This window comes from Myxocyprinus asiaticus, chromosome 8 (genome assembly GCF_019703515.2).
Source record: "Myxocyprinus asiaticus isolate MX2 ecotype Aquarium Trade chromosome 8, UBuf_Myxa_2, whole genome shotgun sequence".
Taxonomy (NCBI): domain Eukaryota; kingdom Metazoa; phylum Chordata; class Actinopteri; order Cypriniformes; family Catostomidae; genus Myxocyprinus; species Myxocyprinus asiaticus.
In genome coordinates, this window is record NC_059351.1 from 15,696,760 (window position 1) to 15,718,321 (window position 21,562).

Sequence of the window (21,562 nt, forward strand, 5' to 3'; positions counted from 1 at the left end):
ATCATTAAAATCCCATTGCAAACCTTTGTTGGGATTTCAAGGAAGCAGTGGCAGCACAGAAACCAAAGAATGTCAATGAGCTGGAAGCTTTTGCTCATGAGAAATTTGTAAAAATTCAAATAGAGAGGTGTCCGAAGCCTGAGAACACTTACCTGAAACATTTATTTGCTGTTATTAAGGATAAAGGATGCTCCACAAATGATTGACTTTGGGGGTTGAATATTTTTGACATGACATTTGTGGAGAGAATTTTAAAATTTGGGTAAACTGAACTCTTTGTTCTCAAAATCACTCAAATGTGTATTAAAAACTTACTTTGACTGTTTACTGAGGTTTTAGTTGATGTGTTTTAATTCACATCACCAGAATGTATTGAATGGGGTTGAATAATTTTGATTGCAACTGTATATATATATATATATATATATATATATATATATATATATATATATATATATATATTATTATTATTATTATTATTATTATTATTATTATTATTATTATTTTAAGAAAACATGCATATTTTTTTCCGAAAAGATGCAACTAAGAATGTAATTTTAATCCATCGAATGATTCCTTCCTAGTGCAGAAATACGAGAGGGCTATTAGTTCCCGGGTCGTCTTTCTCCGGGAGCAGTCGGCTCAGGGAATGCAGAAGCCGAAGCATGCAGACTACAGTGTAGCCAGTAGAGACGGGCAAATAAAAGAAGGGAAAATGGATAAGCAGCTCTGACGACTGCCCAAGAGTAGCGGTAAAAAAAATTAAAACAAAACAGCACTGTGAACATAATAACAACATTTTTCGACAGTTTATGGATTTGACACAATGGGGAATACAGCTGGAAATAACTGGCAGAGCATACCGGAATGAGCCCCGTTACTGCATTAAGCGTGAGTATAAACGTATAAACACAAAGATGCGAGCGAGTGCAATTAATTTCGGGGAAAAGCACTTGTATAGCTGACTACTGTAAATACGAGGAGGAGCCTCAGTAATAATATGTCTGACACCTCACTATTTCTGTACAGGTTTACATTAATGTCGCATTCCATGACAGTGACTAGGCGGACCTAAAACTGTATCCCACCGGCCCACAGAGCTAATATGCACAATATGCACAAGCAGAAATACTGGCAAATGTCAATGATAAGGGTCAAGTGAACGGCTTGTGAGGGATCAGCGCTCTGAGACTGGCTGGCGGAGCCCCGTTAAGGCGCACAAGCGGATTAAGGCTCGTGAGCAGGTGCCTTTGTTGGCTCGCGCCGTTGCTAGTGGAAACCCGCAGTAGCCCGACGCGCGCGAGGAGACGCTTGTAATGCCACCAGATGAGCACTACTTCATCACAGGGGGGAATAAAACGCGTCTGACAGGTAAGAACTATTTTGCAACCTTGTGTCTGGCGTTTTTGTATGTATTTTCTAAAGTAAAAATACGAAACTTTGTCTAAACACGGTCATAGTGTGCATTAGTTTATTAGTCGTCATTAAAGTGCTGTGACCCGCTGTTGTATGAAAATTAACCTGAACGTTAAATAATTTAATTCACTGTACCTTTACTTTGCACATAACGGTTTATTTAAATAATTTAGCGCTCAATACAACGATGTAAGGGAGCCAATTGCAATTTCAGATGAAGACTACACTGTACCTGTAGGGTTAAGCTATAGATAATGTAAATAAATCGCAGCATGTAGTTTGTGAATAAGCTTCACGAGTTTACGGTGAAGATTTTTTACGCTCGAGCAGATGGTCTCCGTTCAGACTGCCGAATAGTGGGTATTTTAGCTGATGCAGTCTCTCTCTCTCTCTCTCTCTCTCTCTCTCTCTCTCTCTCTCTCTCTCTCTCTCTCTCTCACACACACACACACACACACACACACACACACACACTTAGTTGATGTCTGCAGCAATAGAAACACTCACTGCAGTGCCTCTGGCGTGTGTCTGTCTGTCAATCTATCTATCTTTCTATCTATATATCGGATCGATCGAGCAACGAGCAACTGAATCCTGAATTTTCTGAATCCTCCGTTGGTTATATTATTAAAAAATTCATGTAACCAAGTGAAGTTAAATGAACTGAGCTGTTACTTAATTTATTTGTGTTGGGACAACATAATTTATTTTTATTTTTATTTTTATTTTTATTTTATTTATTTATTTATTTTTTTTGGTGTGGCTAACTGAAACTGGGCAGGGGATTTCTAATTCCCAGCATGCTTTGTATGTAGGGTGGCCAGACCTCCCTTTTTTCCCGGGACAGTCCCGTATGTCAGCACTTTTTGTAGTGTTCCAACTTTTTCTGAAAAAATCATGTTTTGTCCTGTATTTCCCCTCTCCTAAAACTTCTCTATCGCCTTTGCGGCTTTCTCAGTCACGTGATTATTCTAATCAAAGGTAGCCAAGGATATGGTTTGTAAAACCAATAAAATCACACCGTGTTATTTTACATATTTTGATTAAACTATCCCATCACAATCCCCTAGCAATAGACGTCCAGTTAGTGAATTGATTGAAGAGTCAGTTTGAAAGAGCACACAGATGAAATTGCGGCTAGAAAATGTCAAGGAAGTGTGCATGTACATTTAATGAGGATCTTCAAAAAGAGTTTACATTTCTAAAAAAGGAGTCACAGACAGAGCCTAGTAAAGTGAGTTGTGAGATTTGTGGAGCTTGCTTTTCCAACACCTATGGAGGCCACACAGACAAAAATGCATGTGGCTAAAAGTAAGTGTGCTACACCAATTATTAGCGATTTTTTTGTGAAGGAAAGTTTCAAATCTGACAAGGTGCACGCACCTTTTGCTTATCAATCTGCACGGACATAGTTTTCGGTCGGCTGACTGCACTGCGGAAATTATCAAGAAATTATATGATCCGAAATTTTCTTCTGCCGGCAAAAAATCTGAAGCTGTCACATGCAACATACTCACTTTTGAGTGAGACTATCAGAAATTACTGCAGCATGGCAACACACGTTTCCTCTCTCTTGGTCCAGCTCTTGAAAGAATACTACACATTTTCAATGGTCAGTGTGCATAATGTCTTTCTCAAGAAAAATGCCCAAAGTTTCTAAGAGACATTTTCAGTGATCCTTGCACTAAATTTTGGATTGGCTTCGTACTCAAGCAAACAGCCACTTTCAACCAGGCACTGGAGATAGAAGAGCTAGACCACATATCAACCACAGAAGTGGCTTTGCACATTCATGACCTGAGAAAAGTCTTGCAGGCTAGGCTGGAGGAATCATTCATATCCTCTAACATTAAAAAGCAGTTGGATGCCCTGGTTGAAGCTGGTGACATGCGAGCGGATGATTTCTTTTGTGCAGTGAGAAACTTTTATTCAGCATCAGTGAATTACCTCCAAAAAAAGAAGAAACCTCAGAAAAACTTGAGGGGGCCCTACTGAGAGACATCCCAGAGTGGAAAGACATTCAGAGCAGCCTCAAACACTTCTACTCCAGAATCCTCGCTCTCAATTTGACTGACGAAACCACACTCTTTTATGAGTGGGTTTGCGCAAAAAACATTGTCACTCATCGCATCACTGAGTGGAACATGAACAAGACGGTCGTGTCTGAGAGATGGACAGACATTTTTTGTGTGCTGGAGAGCAAGACCATCAACTTCGGAGTCTTAGCCAAGGTCGTGGAGTTTGTTTTATGCCTGCCTGGGACATCTGCATCTGTGGAGCGTGTGTTCTCATTAATATACGCAGCATGGACCCTGGATAAATCTCGATTCAGTGTAACAGTCATGAAGGCAATGCTTTTTGTACATCTTAATTTTGGACTGGACTGCTCTGCATTTTACGATAAACTCTTGAAAGACAAGCGCACACTGAGAAAATTGCTGCCAGCTAAATGTGCAAGGTAACAACAGTTACAGATGCGGATGCACCCTCTACTTCACATTGATCTGCGCCTAGGTAAGGATACGTCAGTTTCATTTTTGCTGGAAGGGAGCTGTCCTGTTTTCCACAATCAGGAATCTGGTCACCCTGTTTGTATGGCACTCCATAGTGAGAGAAAATATTAAAAATAAGTTTTATATAATGTGTCTTTGTGCAAGATGACTGTAAAAGGGGAGACTTGTAAAGTTAAATGTTTTATTGTGTTGAGATGTTGAAGAGTTTCGGTTATGTTGGAGTTTTGGAGTTACCACCAAGGTGAAAATTGAGGCTTGAGTTTAGGTTGAGGACATGTGAACATTGTGAATGAGATATATTGCTTATAATAGCATAGTGTTTCCCATTAGCATACATTTAGCATGCTAGCATTCACTGTAGCTAGGTAATAATGGAAAGAGATTCATTTGAGTTCATTTAACATGTCTTATTTAGTTGGGTTTGCTCAATTTAATTAGGTTCCCTGTACTTGACTTGGTTAAATTGAGATTAGACTAATTTTAATAAAAAATACATAAAAAAAACGAAATTTAAGTTCGTGAAACCACTGTCCATGATTGAATCAAATTAATACAAAGAGTAAATTTTTTGATTGAATATTGAAATAGCAATGTGAATGCTGTTGTTTTTCAGTGGGCTATTGAATATTGTGTATTTATTATAGTTGCCCAGAACAGTTTTTTACTTAGTTTCCATCAAGCCGTATTTTCCACCAGATACTTGGCAACATCCCTGTTTGCGTTACATAACAATTCAGCCTTGCCCATCCTGTCTATTTCTGTCTGTCTGTCTCTCTCTCTGTGCCATTATTCTCTGATTCTGTGTGTGTGTGTGTGTGTGTGTCTGGTTGTATATTACTGACATATGTCCTTTATTGCAACCAATTTTAGATTACAAAATATCTAAGAACTTAAATTAGATGGCAGTCTTACTGTATCTATATTATTGCATGCCATATTATCTTTCCTATATAGTTTCCTTTTTTCTCATTTGTACAGTTGGGAACAGAATTCAAAAGATGTGTACATTCTTTGTGTTGGCATTTGGTACAATTCACTGTTTTCCCAGTTTTAGGAGTATTTCGGCCAATGCAAGTTCCAGCACCATGTTCTACGGTTCCTCATCTGCCAGCATGTCTCTGCCATCCAAGAACCGCTTAAAGCGTCAGAGTCGCACCTTTACACAGGTTCTGTACCGGACACTGAGTTATCGTGACCGTCGATCTGTGACTGACCTACCTGAGCAGGTACGGGACGATCCGGCTGAGCTTTCCACCCAGTCATCAGCGCCAGGTGTGCTGAAGGTATTTGGTGATGAAATTAGTGCTGGTGCAAACTACAAAAGCGTTCTTGCCACACCTCGTTCCAGTGCGCAAGAGCTGATCAAAGAGGCACTCGAGCGCTATTCTCTAAACAAGGCTTCGGCCTGTAGCTATGTGTTATGTGATGTCATTGGTCGGTTTGAGGGACCAGAGCGACGGTGGAGGACTGAGTGCCTTCGGGCACTAGGGAACAATGAAAAACCTCTTCTTCTGCAGGACTTGTGGAAGCCTAAGGAGGGGTACTCTCGCCGCTTTGAGCTGAGGCGGAGAGCCGAGGTGGAGGAACTGGCATCAAAAGAGAAGGACACAGTGACTGCAGGTAATGCACAAATGAATTAATTGACAATTAATTGTCATGTGATCGTATTACTGTACCTAATCAGTTGAAATAGGAAAAGACCATGCATAAAATGTCCCTACTGCCTGACAGATATCACAGAATTCAGTGTCCTGAAGAATCATACCTCTCTGCGAAAAAGACAGAGGTGCAGCCCATGGTTTTTAAACAATCAAAAAAATTGGCTAATATCACACACGTGTTTGGGTTTGATGACCTGTTTTTTAATAGCATGTCGATGAATGGATGGGGTTGGTTTAGATCAGAGACATGGGCTGGGGAATATCAGATTTTTTCTCAAAACGATTTTTTACACTGTCTGTTCAAACTGCATGTTATACGTGTCCAGATCTGATTCTTGCAGTTGCTTTTGCTAGCATGTCCACATTAGTTGCCATAGTAATGACGCAAACTTGCATAGGTTTAGCATGCATTAGAGTTTAGAAATGGATGTTTTGCCATTTATTATATTTTTTATAAATATGAGGGCAGTATCCATGAACACATTCATCACTGACAGTGTAAAAAATGGGAAAGATGGCATATGCAATGTTTGTTGCTGTTGTTAAGCAAGAGACATTCAGTACCTTATTGCATTGTGGGGGCTCGCAACCAGTGTGGGTTACCATACTTTAGCACATCTCTTTGGGTGGGTAAAGCCAATATCTGTATTCTTGTAAGTTATTTTGAACTCACTTTTTGAGTTATTTTTATTGGAAAATTCTGTTTGGACTCATCATACAGCATGGCTATCATTATTGTTTTCCCTTAGATGTCCCCTGCGAAGACATCTTTTATGCCGCTTGGAATGCAGTATGTGTATGGTTCTCGTAACACCTGACGAAAAAAACATATGAAATCCGATCTGACCATTAAGTCTGAGACACATTAACAAAAAACTGATTTGAATCAGATCTCAAACCACCTTTTCATGCGTTTTTGTCCTGATCGGACTACAAAAACCTAAATGGATTTGAGTCGGCCAGTTGAACATAACCGTCTTAAATGGCTGAAATCACATATGAATATATATGATCATTTGCATATCTAGCACAGTTCACTTTTATTGGGTATTTGGTATGCCTGTCATGATCACAACTAGGGATGTACAAAACTACTAATTTCCATAATCTACTAGTCGGTCAGTTGTTCGAATGACTAGTCAACAAGTTGGTATTAAGGATAATAATGTATAATTAGGCTTCGTTATGTTCACGTGACCCCGATCAGACAAGTTTCAGAAGGATAAGTGCAGCACTTCAACATGGTAACTAACGGAGATTCAACAAATATTAAGGCTAAATGACTGTAACATCTTATTCCTATCAAAGTAAGAGAAGAAATAAGAAAGCTCCAACACAGCATGACTTATGCTCATCCTGAAAGCAGACTGGCATGCTTTAATATAATCAGACCACTTCAGAGTCTCAGGCTGATCCTCATTGTGCATTATTCAAAAGTGCAGAACTGCAAGATAATGATGAAGGTATATATCTAGTTCACGACTTCAAGCAGTTTAAACCTTTTTACTGCAACTATTTATTTAAGCAGTGTCAGACAGAATCAGAAAAAGATTTTAATCTCTCCACAACACCTCACAAAAACAGGAACATTACTTACAGCAGAGGATTTAATGTCCGGCAGTGATCGCCTTGATACATGTTGTTGATGCTGTGCTTTGCTGTAACAACAGTGCATAAAAAGACAAAACATCTTGCAGAGGGGTTTACTGTCCTGACTGTTATTCCCTGGAAATCACAGCAAGCTATCATCACGCAAAAACACTTTCTAAGAAGTTATGTCTCTCAATTAATTTGAGAATTGCATCTACCATTAAAACCACCACCAATAGGGGGGCCTGGGTAGCTCAGCAAGTATTGATGCTGACTACCACCCCTGGTACCATCCCTAGTTGCTAGGGAGGGTAGAGTCACATGGGGTAACCTCCTCGTGGTCGTGATTAAGTGGTTCTCGCTCTCAATGGGGCGTGTGGTAAGTTGTGCATGGATCACGGAGAATAGCATGAGCCTCCACATGCTGTGAGAATTGAGATTGAATTGAGATCTCAGTTTCACTATTTCATTTGTGCTACTGTACTGCAGAGCAGTCATAACACTGGTATGCAATTGTCCCTCTCTTTCTTTCACTCTCATTCTATTTGTGCCTGGATGCTGTTGTACTAAATTACAAATTCAGAAAGGTGGCCATTGAGGTGGCCATTGAGCCAAAACACTGAACAGAAGTTAAATCAAAATCAGCATGCACATTACTCAGGATAATTTATCCTCAGGTTGAACTGCTGTTCTTCCTGGTGTGGTGTGTGAGTGTTTGTGTGCACCAAGGGCAATGTGCAGCCTCACCGCTAAGCTCTACACTCTAGCAGAACTCAGTCAGACAAAAAGCTTTCCTGGCTTTGTGTAACTAGACAGTCTAGCTAGTCTGACTTATAAACTCATCAACTCAAGTAATGCATATTGGAATCTTGGGAATATTTCCTTGGGCTTGGTACAGTGCAATGTGGCGCATCATTTCTCAAGGGGTGCATGTTGTACAGTATATGCTTATTTTTGGAGCTCTTATCTATTTTTTTAGCCAATCAGAAATATTTTCTGCCTGTGAATCATTTTGTGCGTTCAGTTTTGCTGGCAACCACCACAGGGTTTTAGAGAGAAGTAGATGATTGCGAACTGGTGTATGTTAGTGAAACAGGTTAAATTGCTAACAGCACATTTAATTAAAGGCAATTTTATAAGCTTATCAAAGAATCTTAGTCCCTTAGCTTGTTCAAGGTGTTCGTCTTCAACTTGGCTTTGTGTCTTCCTGCTGTCTCATAATGGGAAGAGATGCTGCTGCTCTCCGCGTTAGGGTTATTCTCAAAATTGAATGTGTACAATACTTGTGCACAGTCAATCAAAAGGGCATATATGGTTAAGAAGGTGAAGGGACATAGATCATTGTATAAGAAGGTTGCAGATGAACTAAGTTGGAGAAGGGTGGGGATTACACTTGCAAGTGAAGTCACCGCTGCTAATCTGTGCTCACACACACATTGTTACTCAGTGACAGATGCTACGTGGGGGGTTCATGGATAGTGTCGAGGTATTTACCAATACAAACACATTTTATGACAGGTTTGGAATTGCCAGTGTATGACTTTGCTTTAGCATGCCAGAATATTGTTTAACTTCAGGTCTTCAAGTTAAGTTCATATACTTTTGAAACAATGTGTTTTTTAATGTTTATGCACAGCCTAATCTCATGAAAATTACGTGACTGTGGTTCATTGCAAATATCGCAGCAGTTCTGAGGTGATATGTTCACTAAAAGTGAGGTTTCAAGGTTTTTAAGGTTAATTCTCATTCGAGTTGTAAATCAGCAAAACCTACCTTCCAACCCAAAATCTTAAACCTAAACCGTATCGTAAAATGCAAATGTGAGATAAAAAACGCTATTGCTGGTGCAACCACATCATTTTGTGGTGCTTCTATGACACGTTGACTTGCATACTCTTAGAACTCGTACCCCGTTCCTTTGCATCACAAGTGTAAAGCTCTATCCATTGAACTACCACCCAATTTGATCATGCTCGGACAAGCTTGTAAATGTAGTTGGTTATGTAATGCAAATGGTAAAATTGGTCACCTTACAAGGCATACACAATAGTAAAAGTGCTCAGATGATTTGTGTGAGCAACAGGCTGAAAAATAAGTGTTTATGAACTTAATATCTAATTTAACTTAAGATTTGTGTGAAAGGGAATAAAATTAATTGTTGTTGTATGTTCATTTCACCCAGAAACTGCTGCAATACATACTAGATAACGAGTCATATGAAAATAATTTAGCAAAAATGTAGGTAATGTGATTCTATGAGACCAAGTATATGCATTATTCAGTTCCCTTTACACTTCCATTGTAAGTGCATTACTGCACAGAAGACATTTGTTTATTTGTATAAACTGAGGAAAAATAAAACTTCAACCTGGAACATTCCTTTAAGCAATCGGTACTTAAAAAATTGTGCAGATTTATAAAATAGCAAAATATTTTCACTATTGTCGGATAATGACATGTACATTTTTAATTGTAATGAAAAAACACACACTAGAAAATGAAAACCATTTTCTGCAATGACTCACAGGAAAGTCAAGGAAATGGTGGATAATAGCATAATTTGCTTTAAAAAAGCTCACTCAGTTGAATGAACATAAATGTATGTGTATTTACATGGTTTTGTTGGTGATTTATATATGTTGTGCTGTGGTGTTTACCCATGCCCAGGGAACCACACAAACTCCCCTGTGCTATCTTCAACCCTGAGTAGAGGCGGGCATGGTAGATGCAATCGGAGCTCCCCTCGGGGCTGGCGTATGTTACAGCCCAGTCCAACTATTTTAAAAGGTGGGGACTGTCGTCAGGTATGGTGTCAACCACCAACCCCACCTCCATTATTTTATAGACCCATAATTTACTGTATTACTTCTTGTACCTGTCAACTGTTGCCCTTCTACTGTTTGTCCAGCATTATACCACCATATACCACCCCTATACAATTATTGTTCATTGTCCCTCATTTCATGACCCTCTACAGCAGTACTCTTCCCCTTCCAAGTACAGTATATCAGCCAATGCTTACTTTACCATGCCCCTATGCAATTCTTAAGTGATCACTGCTATACTTATAAAACTAGAAGGTAAGTACTTCCATGATCTCCGAATGTTTATATAAAATCACTCCAACATTTCCAAATGTCACCAATTTACATTAAGTCCATCTTACTCTTAACTGTAAGATCAACAAAGCACATAAGCACTTGAATTGAAATGTAAGCAAAATGGACATTATAACCTAAATACTGTACAGTAAACTCAAATGAATTGGATCTGAATTGGAATCGAATCTAGAGGAAATCTGTATCAATACCCAGCCCTACTTTTGAGTAAATTTCTTTAGGTAAACTCACTTGATAATTTAAGCCCTGCAGGTTAGTTATTGGCTGAAGACAATGAGATACATCTATTTGTAAATATTCATAAGTGGTTTTCTCTTTGCGACAGATATTAATGCTCAAGCAAGGAAGCTGCAGAGAAACCGCGCTAAAGGAACAATGACACTCCAGCATGGCACCTCATTTTGCCGCAGTCTCAGTGAAACCAGCCTTAACTTGATGGGCCTGCCTGGTGAGGATCCTAAACGGTACTACTCCACCCTCCCTGGGCCAATCAGAACACACTCTGCACGAGACACTGAGATCCGTAAAGAACGTGATGGGGGTGGAGTTAAACACTCTCTTTACCAATCACCACACTTGTTGCTCCTTCAAGGGTACAACCAACATGTGAGTAATAATCTCTTAATTAAAAAAGGAGAATGATCAAAACATTTAAATCAAAATTGAATTACTCTCCTCTCTTGCAATATTCATTGAGCTATAGTTTTCAGCTTTTTTATTGCTTTGATTTATTTTTGGTTGTCAGGATTGCCTGGTTTACCTGTTGAACAGGGAACAACACACAGTTGGTCAAGAAACAGCATCAGCACGGCCAAATATCTGCCTGTCCTCTCCAGATGTGCTTCCACTTCACTGCCGAATACGTCGGGCTCCACAACGGCGCTCTTCCTCAGACCAGCGATTACTTCTAGAACCTGTTGCCCATGGCAACGTTATGGTTAACTTTATGCGCATTGAGCGGCCCACTCCACTACGTCATGGCGATTTACTGTCCTTTGGTGCTCATTACTTCTTCCTATACAAAGACCCACTGAGTGCAAAACCTCTTCCTGCCCAAACTCTAACGCGACTTCGAGCGCTGGCACGACTTTGTGATGGTGATACGGGGGGTGTGCCTGAGAAGGGAGAGGCGTGTCGTATGTGTGGGGCAGTATTACATGAACCGGTGGCATCTCGGCGCAGCTCAAAGGCTCCAACTCGAAGTGCACAGAAACGAAAGCTTGCGCTGGAATTTGAACGGGCTCATGAGGATGCACTGGTGAACCGGGTGCTGACACTTATTGAGCCAAGTGGGGACGACCACAAGCTGACTCCAGCATATCTGCTTTGTCTATGTATCAAGCACTCAGCTAATGCATTTACACCTGGCAGCTTCTGTAAACTATTGCTGAAAATTGCCAAGAGGATTCAAACCATAGCATGGGTTAGTACTCTAGTCAATTCTCCAGTCTGTGTTTAGATGTGTTTAAAAACCCCATGAAATCAATTATTTGAATCACGGTTTTCTTTCCTGAGTTGACATATTTCCTATTTGAAGGTGGGACTTAACAAAAGACTCGCCCTTTTGTTAAAATAGCCAATAGGCTTTATTTACTTTACAGCTATGAACCATAATTTGCTACTTTCTAGTTGGTTACAGGTGTTATTAGGGGGAGAGACATTCTTATTCTAGAGCATTTGATTGGACAAAAATCTGTTGTGCAAGAGGATTCATCAATATATGGCTTTTATGCTATGTTTCATATTTTTCTTTGAGCAGATAACCTGACTTGCACCGTTTTACCCCACTCGATGTAACCTAACAAACTACATTTCCTTCAACACCTCTGGTTCCTCTTATTGTTATGCTGCCTTCAAGTCCTTGTTGAAACTGCCTAATTACACATTCAGAATTAAAATTTAAATTTGTTCATTCAAGTGATTTCGGTTGGAAAAAAATTGGTCATGTTGGGCAATTTCATATTGACCTTTTAACTGCTCGAAAAAAAGACTGGGAGGATTTTAAGTGCTAAGGCATCAAAATAAAGAGCAAATGATGAACATTATGTGTGTAAATAAAGTTTGTGTAAATAAAATAAAGTGTGTAAATTTGTCATTCTTGTGCAGCCACAGAGAATGCTTGTCACACAAGCCTGTCAGCTTATAAAAAGAGCTAAATACCTAGTATTTCCTGGCAAGCTTTATTTATATTCTTCATCAACAATATACAAAATGTGTACAAACTATTTGTTAAGTCATCATTTATAATTAAATCTTAATGATTTGATCGACTCCATAATTTTTTAATCGACTTGCCCTTAACTCAGAAATTGATAATCTCAGGTTTCCCACTAATTACAACATCGTGGTGGCATTCGAGTGCATTCATCTTCTAAACACAATCATTCCGACATGACTTGAAGGCAGCCTTAGTTTTTAGTAGATCCCATGTAACTAAGAATGATTGTGTTTTGGAAAGGGAGAAGACAATGATGGAATGGCCAACGCTGCAAATTGTGTCTCCAACATAAACAATGACTTAGATATCTATTGTGTACTGCAGCAATGAAAATTTTCTTGGAAGCAGCATATTTTAGATGAAGAATCATTGCTTCAAAAAAATGCAAGTGTGTTTTTGACATTTACATAATTCACAGTAAAAGCATTTGCACTAAGAGGATCAACAAAGACCCAAAGTGATGTGATGGTCAGAATGGCCTGTTGTATTTGTGTAAAAATACATTTGCTTTTGTTTATTGGAACACAAACAAATGAGATTAAATGGTACTTTTGGAATGTCGTGTTAATCCAGCACCACTGAAACCATGCTGAAGCATTTAATGACTATCTCTAAAATCATTAATTTTTAAAATCCAGTTATAGATGGTCAACCATCAGCCCAAATATTAACCAAGGAGCGAAAAAAGAAAGCAACAGAGGAAAGATGGGGGGAAAAAATGGGGGTGGGGGTGGATTGAAAGGGTAGAGATGTATTATACCTCCCCCATTAGGCTATTCAAAATTTGATGATGCTAATTGCCGCTCATATGTGTGTCTCATAGGAAAAGACAAAGGAATTGGCACAGAAGCAAGCTCAGCAGTAAGTATTATTTTCCACATTGTAATGCGCACATTCGTGCACTTGTGTGTCTTCGCATGTGTGACACTTAAAGGTCATTTATTGCTGAATAGGCCACTGCCAATTCTGAATGCATTACCACTGAGTCAAGCAATTGAATCGAATGGAAATGTGTGTGTTTCTTTGTGGCTATACAGCCAGGATCCTGCCTCCCTGTCTCTGCTCAGCATCTCAGACCTAGTTCCTGATCTTCAGTTAATTTTCTTCTGGATGTCAAATGCCATCGAAATACTGTATTTTATCCAGCAGAAATCACCCGCATACATGCGGACTATTGAGCTCATGGATGACAAAGGTATGACATATCGAAAGATACACTCAAAACATTTAAGTTCTAAAAGATTTAAAAAAAAAACCAAAATCTATTAATTTAAATGATTTTGTAATTATTTTTACACCCCTGTGTCACTACAACCCCATATTATCTTCTTTCTTCTGTGAAACACAAAAAAGAAATGTAAGGTAGACTGGCCAAACTGATGTTTTCCATTAAAAAAACTAAGCCCCAAAAAGGACAAAAAAAGCACTATAGAAGTTGTCCATTCAATTAGTGCTCTGTATTTCAAGTCCTCTAAAGACATGTCCATCATTTTAATGGCAAAAGAATGTAAAAATTCTACAGTAAATAAACATTCATTGGTTAACGGGCAGTTACCTTAACATATATGGTCAGAAATTATATTGTATTTAACAAGACAATACATGTAATTTTACGGTAAATATTGTACAATTTTTGTTTTTTAGATGTAAAAATAATGATTTTACCATATAATTTATGGTAAAAATGTATGTTATGTTTAACAAAAGAATACATGTACTTCTTACAATAAACTATTGTTAAAATTATGGTGAAAAACAATATTTGGGTGTTCCCAGAAGTCCATGTGTGATTTATCACAATTTATTATATTTTATGGGAATAGTTGTTCTTCTTATTTTGAAAATCACTTATGTCAGGCTTCCTAAGCAACCAATTGTCCCGGTTGCTAGGGTGGGTAGAGTCACGTTGGGTTAACCTCCTCATGGTCACTATAATGTGGTTCTCGCTCTTGGTGGGGCGCATGGTGAGTTGTGCGTGGATGCCACGGAGTAGCGTAAGCCTCCACACGTACTAGGTCTCCGCGGTAACGCGCTCAACAAGCTGCGTGATAAGATGCGTGGATTAACTGTCTCAGACGCAGAGGCAACTGAGATTCGTCCTCCGCCACCTGGATTGAGGTGAGTCACTACGCCACCACGAGGACGAGGCATTGGGAATTGGGCACGCCAAATTGGGGAGAAAAGGGGAGAAAATCCCCCCCTTCCCCCCCAAAAAAGAGAAGAAAATAATAAAAGAAAGTCACTTATGTACATTGGGTTGTGTCGTGTTATATTTCATGTAGTTGAGTTAATGTTTATTGTATTATGTTAGTGTCATATTTGTTACCTTGATGGTGTTTTGCGTTTGGGTAAGTGACACTGTGCACTGACTCTACATGTGTATTAATTATTGCTATTGGAAAAGTCACTGTTGATTCATTTTAAGTCATCATATGGCCTTTTGTAGTTACTACAATGATTAACAGTATATTTAAAAGTGAAAAGCAGATTTTTATAGTTACAGAACGTTAGTATAGCAAGTATATATCATTTAATAATATAAAAGTTAGCAAACCGTTAAACATACAGACATTAAAATTACATCCTGTAAAACCTGAAACATGGTCACCATATTTTTTATGGTAAATTTCTGCCAATCACAGCTGCCATACTTGCGTTTATTGCAAAACGTTCAAAATGCATCTCATGGAATATTTTTTTTCCATTACCCTAACCAGACTCAAATTTAAAATAACCAAAATTTATACATGAAAATAACCCTGATCGTATGGAACAGATCTCTATAAAATACCACGTGTTTTCAAATAAATATATATTTTATCTGGCTTGGTGCTCGTTTCTTATAATTTGATTATTTTTCCTTGATATTAATTGTAGTGGGGTCTAAGGAATCACTACTCTCAGCAACAATATCAGCAAACGAAGAAGCCATGACCATACTAGAGGAAGTGATCATGTACACCTTTCAGCAGTGTGTCTACTACATCACCAAGGTAAAGGGTAGGATTAAGTTATATGTGTGGCGCCACCCAAGTAAGATGTTACCAGGGCTATTGGGAATGAATTATTCAGTGTGAGTGTGGCTGCTTCCTTGTATGTTACAACACCAGATGTTTTCTTGGTCTTCTCCTTTCACCTGGTCACCTTCTTTATATTGTTGTCTTCTTTTTCTTTCCTTCCACCACCATCATTTACTTCTTCCTCTTTATTTTGTATCTTAGAAGTTTGTATAAAATTTTTTCATGTCTTAAAAGAATAGTTCTCCCAAAAATGAAAATTCTGTCATAATTTAATCACCCTCATCTTGCTCTAAACCTATATGACTCTCTTTCTCATACAGAACACAAAAGGAGATGTGTAAATTAATACATCAGTCCAGCTTTGCAATGGCGGTGGTTCATTTTAAAGCTTACAAAAATTACCCAAAAGTATCATAAAATTAGTCCATGAACTTGTATGTCATATTCCAAGTCTTCTAAAGGTATAGGTTAGGTTTTGGTGAGAAACAACCCACAGTGTAAGTCAATTTGCATTGAAAAGATAACCTGCATTGTTTAGCGCTAACAGTGCAAGTTCCCGCATAAACATTACATCACTTTTCAGTGAAATCTTGTTGTCCATTGTGCATTCATTAGTGCATGAAAGAGGCTTGTGCACAGAGGCACGTGTGCTTTTGCGCTGTTTCAAAAGCGGGAAAAAAAAAAATGTCTCGCATAAAAATGCAATTGTATCGAAAAGATGGACCACAATATTCATAAAAAACATTTCCCTTTGTGTTATGCACAAGAAATCAAGTCATACAGGTTTGGAACTATATGAGGGGGACTAAATGACAAAATGAAAAAAAATTGGGTTGAACTATTCCTTTAAAAACTGACTTTTGTTTACTTTTCAGACCTTGTACGTTGTGTTGCCCGGCCTGTTAGACTGTAACCCGTTTGGGGCAGAGTCTTCATCGGAACAGTGTCGACGAGCGGTGGGAGTATGTGTGTGTGCTGTGTGTGTTATGCCGGAGGCTGTGCGGAGGGTGGTGAGTGTGTTTCAGACTACATCAGACCTGCTGCAGCAGTACCAGGTTCACTCAGAGATTCAGAGTCAAATGTTCGCCTACCTCTTCTTCTTTACCAACGTCTCTCTCTTCAATCAACTCATCGATAAAGGTGCGATCAAGCTCACTTCATGTTTGTCTGCGTATACTGTGCAGTGGCCCCAAAAAGTATTTGGATATTTGAGCCACACTTAAAAATGCATAAATGTCATTGCATTAGATAACTATATATATATATATATATATATATATATATATATATATATATATATATATATATATATATATACACTATATTGCCAAAAGTATTCGCTCACCCATCCAAATAATTGAATTCAGGTGTTCCAATAACTTCCATGGCCACAGGTGTATAAAATGAAGCACCTAGGCATGCAGACTGCTTCTACAAACTTTTGTGAAAGAATGGGCCGCTCTCAGGAGCTCAGTGAATTCCAGCGTGGTACTGTGATAGGATGCCACCTGTGCAACAAGTCCAGTCGTGAAGTTTCCTCGCTACTAAATATTCCAAAGTCAACTGTCAATGGTATTATAACAAAGTGGAAGTGATTGGGAATGACAGCAACTCAGCCACGAAGTGGTAGGCCACGTAAAATGACAGAGCGGGGTCAGCGGATGCTGAGGCGCATAGTGCGCAGAGGTCGCCAACTTTCTGCAGAGTCAATCGCTACAGACCTCCAAAGTTCATGTGGCCTTCAGATTAGCTCAAGAACAGTGCGTAGAGAGCTTCATGGAATGGGTTTCCATGGCCGAGCAGCTGCATCCAAGCCATACATCACCAAGTGCAATGCAAAGCGTCGGATGCAGTGGTGTAAGGCACGCCGCCACTGGACTCTAGAGCAGTGGAGACGTGTTCTCTGGAGTGACGAATCACGCTTCTCCATCTGGCAATCTAATGGACGAGTCTGGGTTTGGCAGTTGCCAAGAGAACGGTACTTGTCTGACTGCATTGTGCCAACTGTGAAGTTTGGTGGAGGGGGGATTATGGTGTGGGGTTGTTTTTCAGGAGCTGGGCTTGGCCCCTTAGTTCCAGTGAAAGGAACTCTGAATGCTTCAGCATACCAATAGATTTTGGACAATTCCATGCTCCCAACTTTGTGGGAACAGTTTGGGGATGGCCCCTTCCTGTTCCAACATGACTGCGCACCAGTGCACAAAGCAAAGTCCATAAAGACATGGATGAGCAAGTTTGGTGTGGAAGAACTTGACTGGCCTGCACAGAGTCCTGACCTCAACCCGATAGAGCACCTTTGGGATGAATTAGAGCGAAGACTGCGAGCCAGGCCTTCTCGTCCAACATCAGTGTCTGACCTCACAAATGCACTTCTGGAAGAATGGTCAAAAATTCCCATAAACACACTCCTAAACCTTGTGGAAAGCCTTCCCAGAAGAGTTGAAGCTGTTATAGCTGCAAAGGGTGGGCCGACGTCATATTAAACCCTATGGATTAAGAATGGGATGTCACTTAAGTTCATATGCGTCTAAAGGCAGATGAGCGAATACTTTTGGCAATATAGTGTATATATATATATACACTGTAGATAGACAGACAGAGAGACAGACAGACAGAGATACAGACAGGCAGACAGATAGATTATCAGATTATTTTTTGAAAATATTCTAGAAAATAAAAGTCATTTACACTTTTGCAATCATTTATTTTTACACATAAAGACTGATTTTCCGCAGTCAATCCATTTAGCTGTTCATACCACCCTTTCTTTTTCTTGCATATCGCTGATTGCAGGCTTGCATTGTTTTTGGTCATGTTTAGGCGTAAAAAAAAAAAAAAACAGTAACAAAAGTCAGGAAGTCAGAAGAATACAGATCAAATTTACTTTGTGTTAATATGAAGTTACAGATTCAAAACACATGTATTACACTTATGCAAAGCATTAAATTATTGTTAATATTTTTCTTACGCTTGCAACTTGATTTACTCCTTTACAAAACGTTCTGTGTGCATGCATTTTATTTTAGCGCTTGACATTTAATTTACGCTTTCACAAATCTTACTCTGCGCATGCAAATCTTTTAGGCACTAATTTACCTTCATAAACATTTCCATAGTTAATGTGATGAACTACATCTGTGGTTACTCTGCAAGGAGACCTGTGTGAACCACTAAGAATCATGCATATCTAGAATGTCTAAAACAAGTGATGTTTTGAAGATCTAGCATCATTTGTTTGCAGATGCCACTTGGTTTGATATAACAGAATAACAATTATGCATTTTTAAGAGGTAGTCCACTCAGAAATAAAACTTTGTCATCATTTACTTGCCCTCTTGTCTTGTTGTTCCAAACCTATATGAGTTTCTTCAGTGGAACACAGAAAAGATGTTTGGAAGAATGTTAGTCTCAGTCACCACTTACTTTTATTGCATCTTTTTTCCGGGGTGAGTAAATATACTATACCTATTACTATATTATTATTATAGTAGATATACTATTACCTTTATACCTTTGTGGCTTAATTGTCCAGGTAATTATTATTTGCCACAGTACACTATTTTTGTCTTCATGCTTTGTATAGCATTTTTACACTCTCTGTCTAACTGGTGCTTCTGAAGTCTTTTTACCTCTATTGTTTGTAATTTTTAGCCCACAGTAAACACTCGGAGTCACACTGACATACCATGTCCTATAATTTCATTAAGCATGTAACCAGGCACTGCTGCTATAGCAACCATAGGGCACAGGCAGTGTGTCAGGAATCGGTATAGAAAGAAGACAGGCGAGAGAAACCGAGGTGAAGAAGATGTATTAAGAATGAATTAAAAGATCAGGATGTAGACTGAAATGGAGCATATTTTTATTCTTCCCTCTGGTGTTTAGTGTTTTAACTGAATATCCTCAAACCTCTGAGGATTGGTTCTTAAAGGGATGGTTCTCATTCAAAAATTAAAATTCTGTCATCATCTATTCACCCTCATGTTGCTTCTTATATTGCATGTTTTTATGTGGAACAGAAAAAAGTTATTTAGCAGAGTGTCCAAGTTGCAAAAGAGGTTGACAATTGTCAGCCTCCAAAAGTAGATGATGAGAAAATTTAGATTTTTGGGTGAACTATCCCTTTAAATGTTCAGTCTTCAGAATCTTCAGTTTTGTTTTTACAGTGTCATTTATGTGATCCAAGGTGGATCAATGCAGATGCAAAAGGTGACAGTAGATGTAAGACACACTCTTAATATGTTAAAAAGAATTAAAAGCTGATGTTGAGATAGGTTCGATATTTCCTTCCACAATTCAAGTTAAGTATCTAAGTAGACGTACAGCCTCACTTTTGTTGCTGTACATCTTTGCGTTTTATACAAACAATGATTGCATTTTTAAATTATGACATTTTAATTTTTTAAAATGCATCATGTATAGAGAAATTAATTAATTAATTGAGATTTTCCAAAAGCCTTAACAAGCAACAAATGCAAGTAAAATGCAATTTATAATTGGCTGAAATGTATTTCTGTTTGAATTGTATATATAATTCATGTCCATTTTCATAACCAGCATTGCACAGTGTTGTAATTCCACCTCCAGTTTCCTTTTTTAAAGGGCAGTGAGAGACATATGTGATTTCTGTGTGTACATGTGTGCGTTACTCACGGTCAGGTGAAGATTATTTCTCCAGACACTCATAATCCTCTTTATATCATAACAGACAGAGAGGATCAGAGCTCATCTTACACACAAACATCCACTCACACTCTCACTTACACAATCTGTGAAGAGTGATATTTATTTGTAGTACTGCAGTAAATACTGCATGTTCCGTGACTATTTATGTATAAAATTAATCGTATGGTTATACATTTTATTACCAATATTGTATCCTATGATTCTAAAAATGAATGTGTATGTTTAATGTGTTTGTATGTATGCTTTGCATCAGTGTTGGGTGTAATCTAATTACAAAGTAATTCATTACTGTACTCTAATTACTTATTTAGTCAAAAGAGTAATGCATTACATTTTAAATTATTGTATTTAAACTGCAGTTTCTAACTTTAACTACTTTTAAATACAGTACATTACTTGGGTAATGTATCACTTTGATGGGTATGAACAAGGAGGAAATATAGACATTATTTTTAATTAGTTGAGCGAAAAAAACAAAAAACAAATTTCAGTCAGTGTTTTAGACAGTAACTTTAAAGTAAAGTCACTTGTAATATAACTACTTTTTCAGTGAAGTAATCAGTAATTTTTAGAAGTAATTTTTTATAAAAGTAATTGTAATAGATTACTTTGTTTGAGTTACTTAGCTAACACTGCTTAGTATGACAAATGTGAACAAATGTGTTTTTGTAGGCCCTGCACGTGGTTGGTTTCAGCGTTCTCGGGTCTTGCAGATACAGGCTTGTGTGAAGATGCTACTGGACTGGGCTAAAGGGGCGGGGCATAGTCATCTTGCTCAGAAATTTGTCGCTAAGTTCTGCAGCACTGTGAGCATCCTGGCCACGCCACTGCAACAACTTTCACAGGTGAAGCAAATATTTTGTATATACTTTGCAAATACTTTGTGTGATAAAATCGCTTACTAACCTATCTGTGTAAAGTTAAATCCAATATTGCAACTTCGTTGTCATGACGACGTAACGCTGGTAAACCCTGTAACCTGGTAAATGCCATAAGGCTGGAAAATTTCTGATTTTATCACACTAAAATCATGTTAACGTATAATGTTTATGTCTTGTGGCTATACTTTTGAAGCTGAGTATTTTAACGTTAATGGACTGGCCCCATTCACTTCAATTGTAAGTGTCTTACAGTAATCACAATTTTTTTATTGTTGTTGTTTGTTTTTAAAAGAGGAACGAGTCAAAATTATTTGTTTGTGATAACCAACATTATGCCACAAATGCCATCAATTGAGCTTAACATATATTGAACCTATATATTCCTTCAAAGCATACAAAAATACTGACTTTCCCTTATTATTCATTACAATTTTTATCTAAAATTTATATTTTGTGTT

The 21,562-nt window shown here is 38.3% G+C and overlaps 1 protein-coding gene across 4 annotated transcripts in view; it reads left to right on the plus strand.

The window, feature by feature from the left end:
• Positions 1-652: 652 nt before the first annotated feature.
• The window catches only part of LOC127445421 (ras-associating and dilute domain-containing protein-like), a 37,953-nt gene continuing 17,043 nt past the window's right edge, over positions 653-21,562 (plus strand). Inside the window, exons 1-12 of one of the 4 annotated variants that reach the window (XM_051705484.1) lie at positions 653-891; positions 1,030-1,371; positions 4,978-5,155; positions 5,447-5,549; positions 9,848-9,967; positions 10,625-10,905; positions 11,045-11,722; positions 13,341-13,378; positions 13,555-13,712; positions 15,395-15,510; positions 16,413-16,677; positions 20,896-21,068. In XM_051705484.1, the coding sequence (XP_051561444.1) occupies positions 5,015-5,155; positions 5,447-5,549; positions 9,848-9,967; positions 10,625-10,905; positions 11,045-11,722; positions 13,341-13,378; positions 13,555-13,712; positions 15,395-15,510; positions 16,413-16,677; positions 20,896-21,068 (2,073 nt within the window). In that variant the 5' untranslated portion in view covers positions 653-891; positions 1,030-1,371; positions 4,978-5,014. Of the gene's footprint in view, positions 892-1,029; positions 1,372-4,977; positions 5,550-9,847; positions 9,968-10,624; positions 10,906-11,044; positions 11,723-13,340; positions 13,379-13,554; positions 13,713-15,394; positions 15,511-16,412; positions 16,678-20,895; positions 21,069-21,562 lie in introns of all 4 variants that reach the window. The other 3 variants (XM_051705481.1, XM_051705483.1, XM_051705482.1) reach the window with 3 other exon arrangements.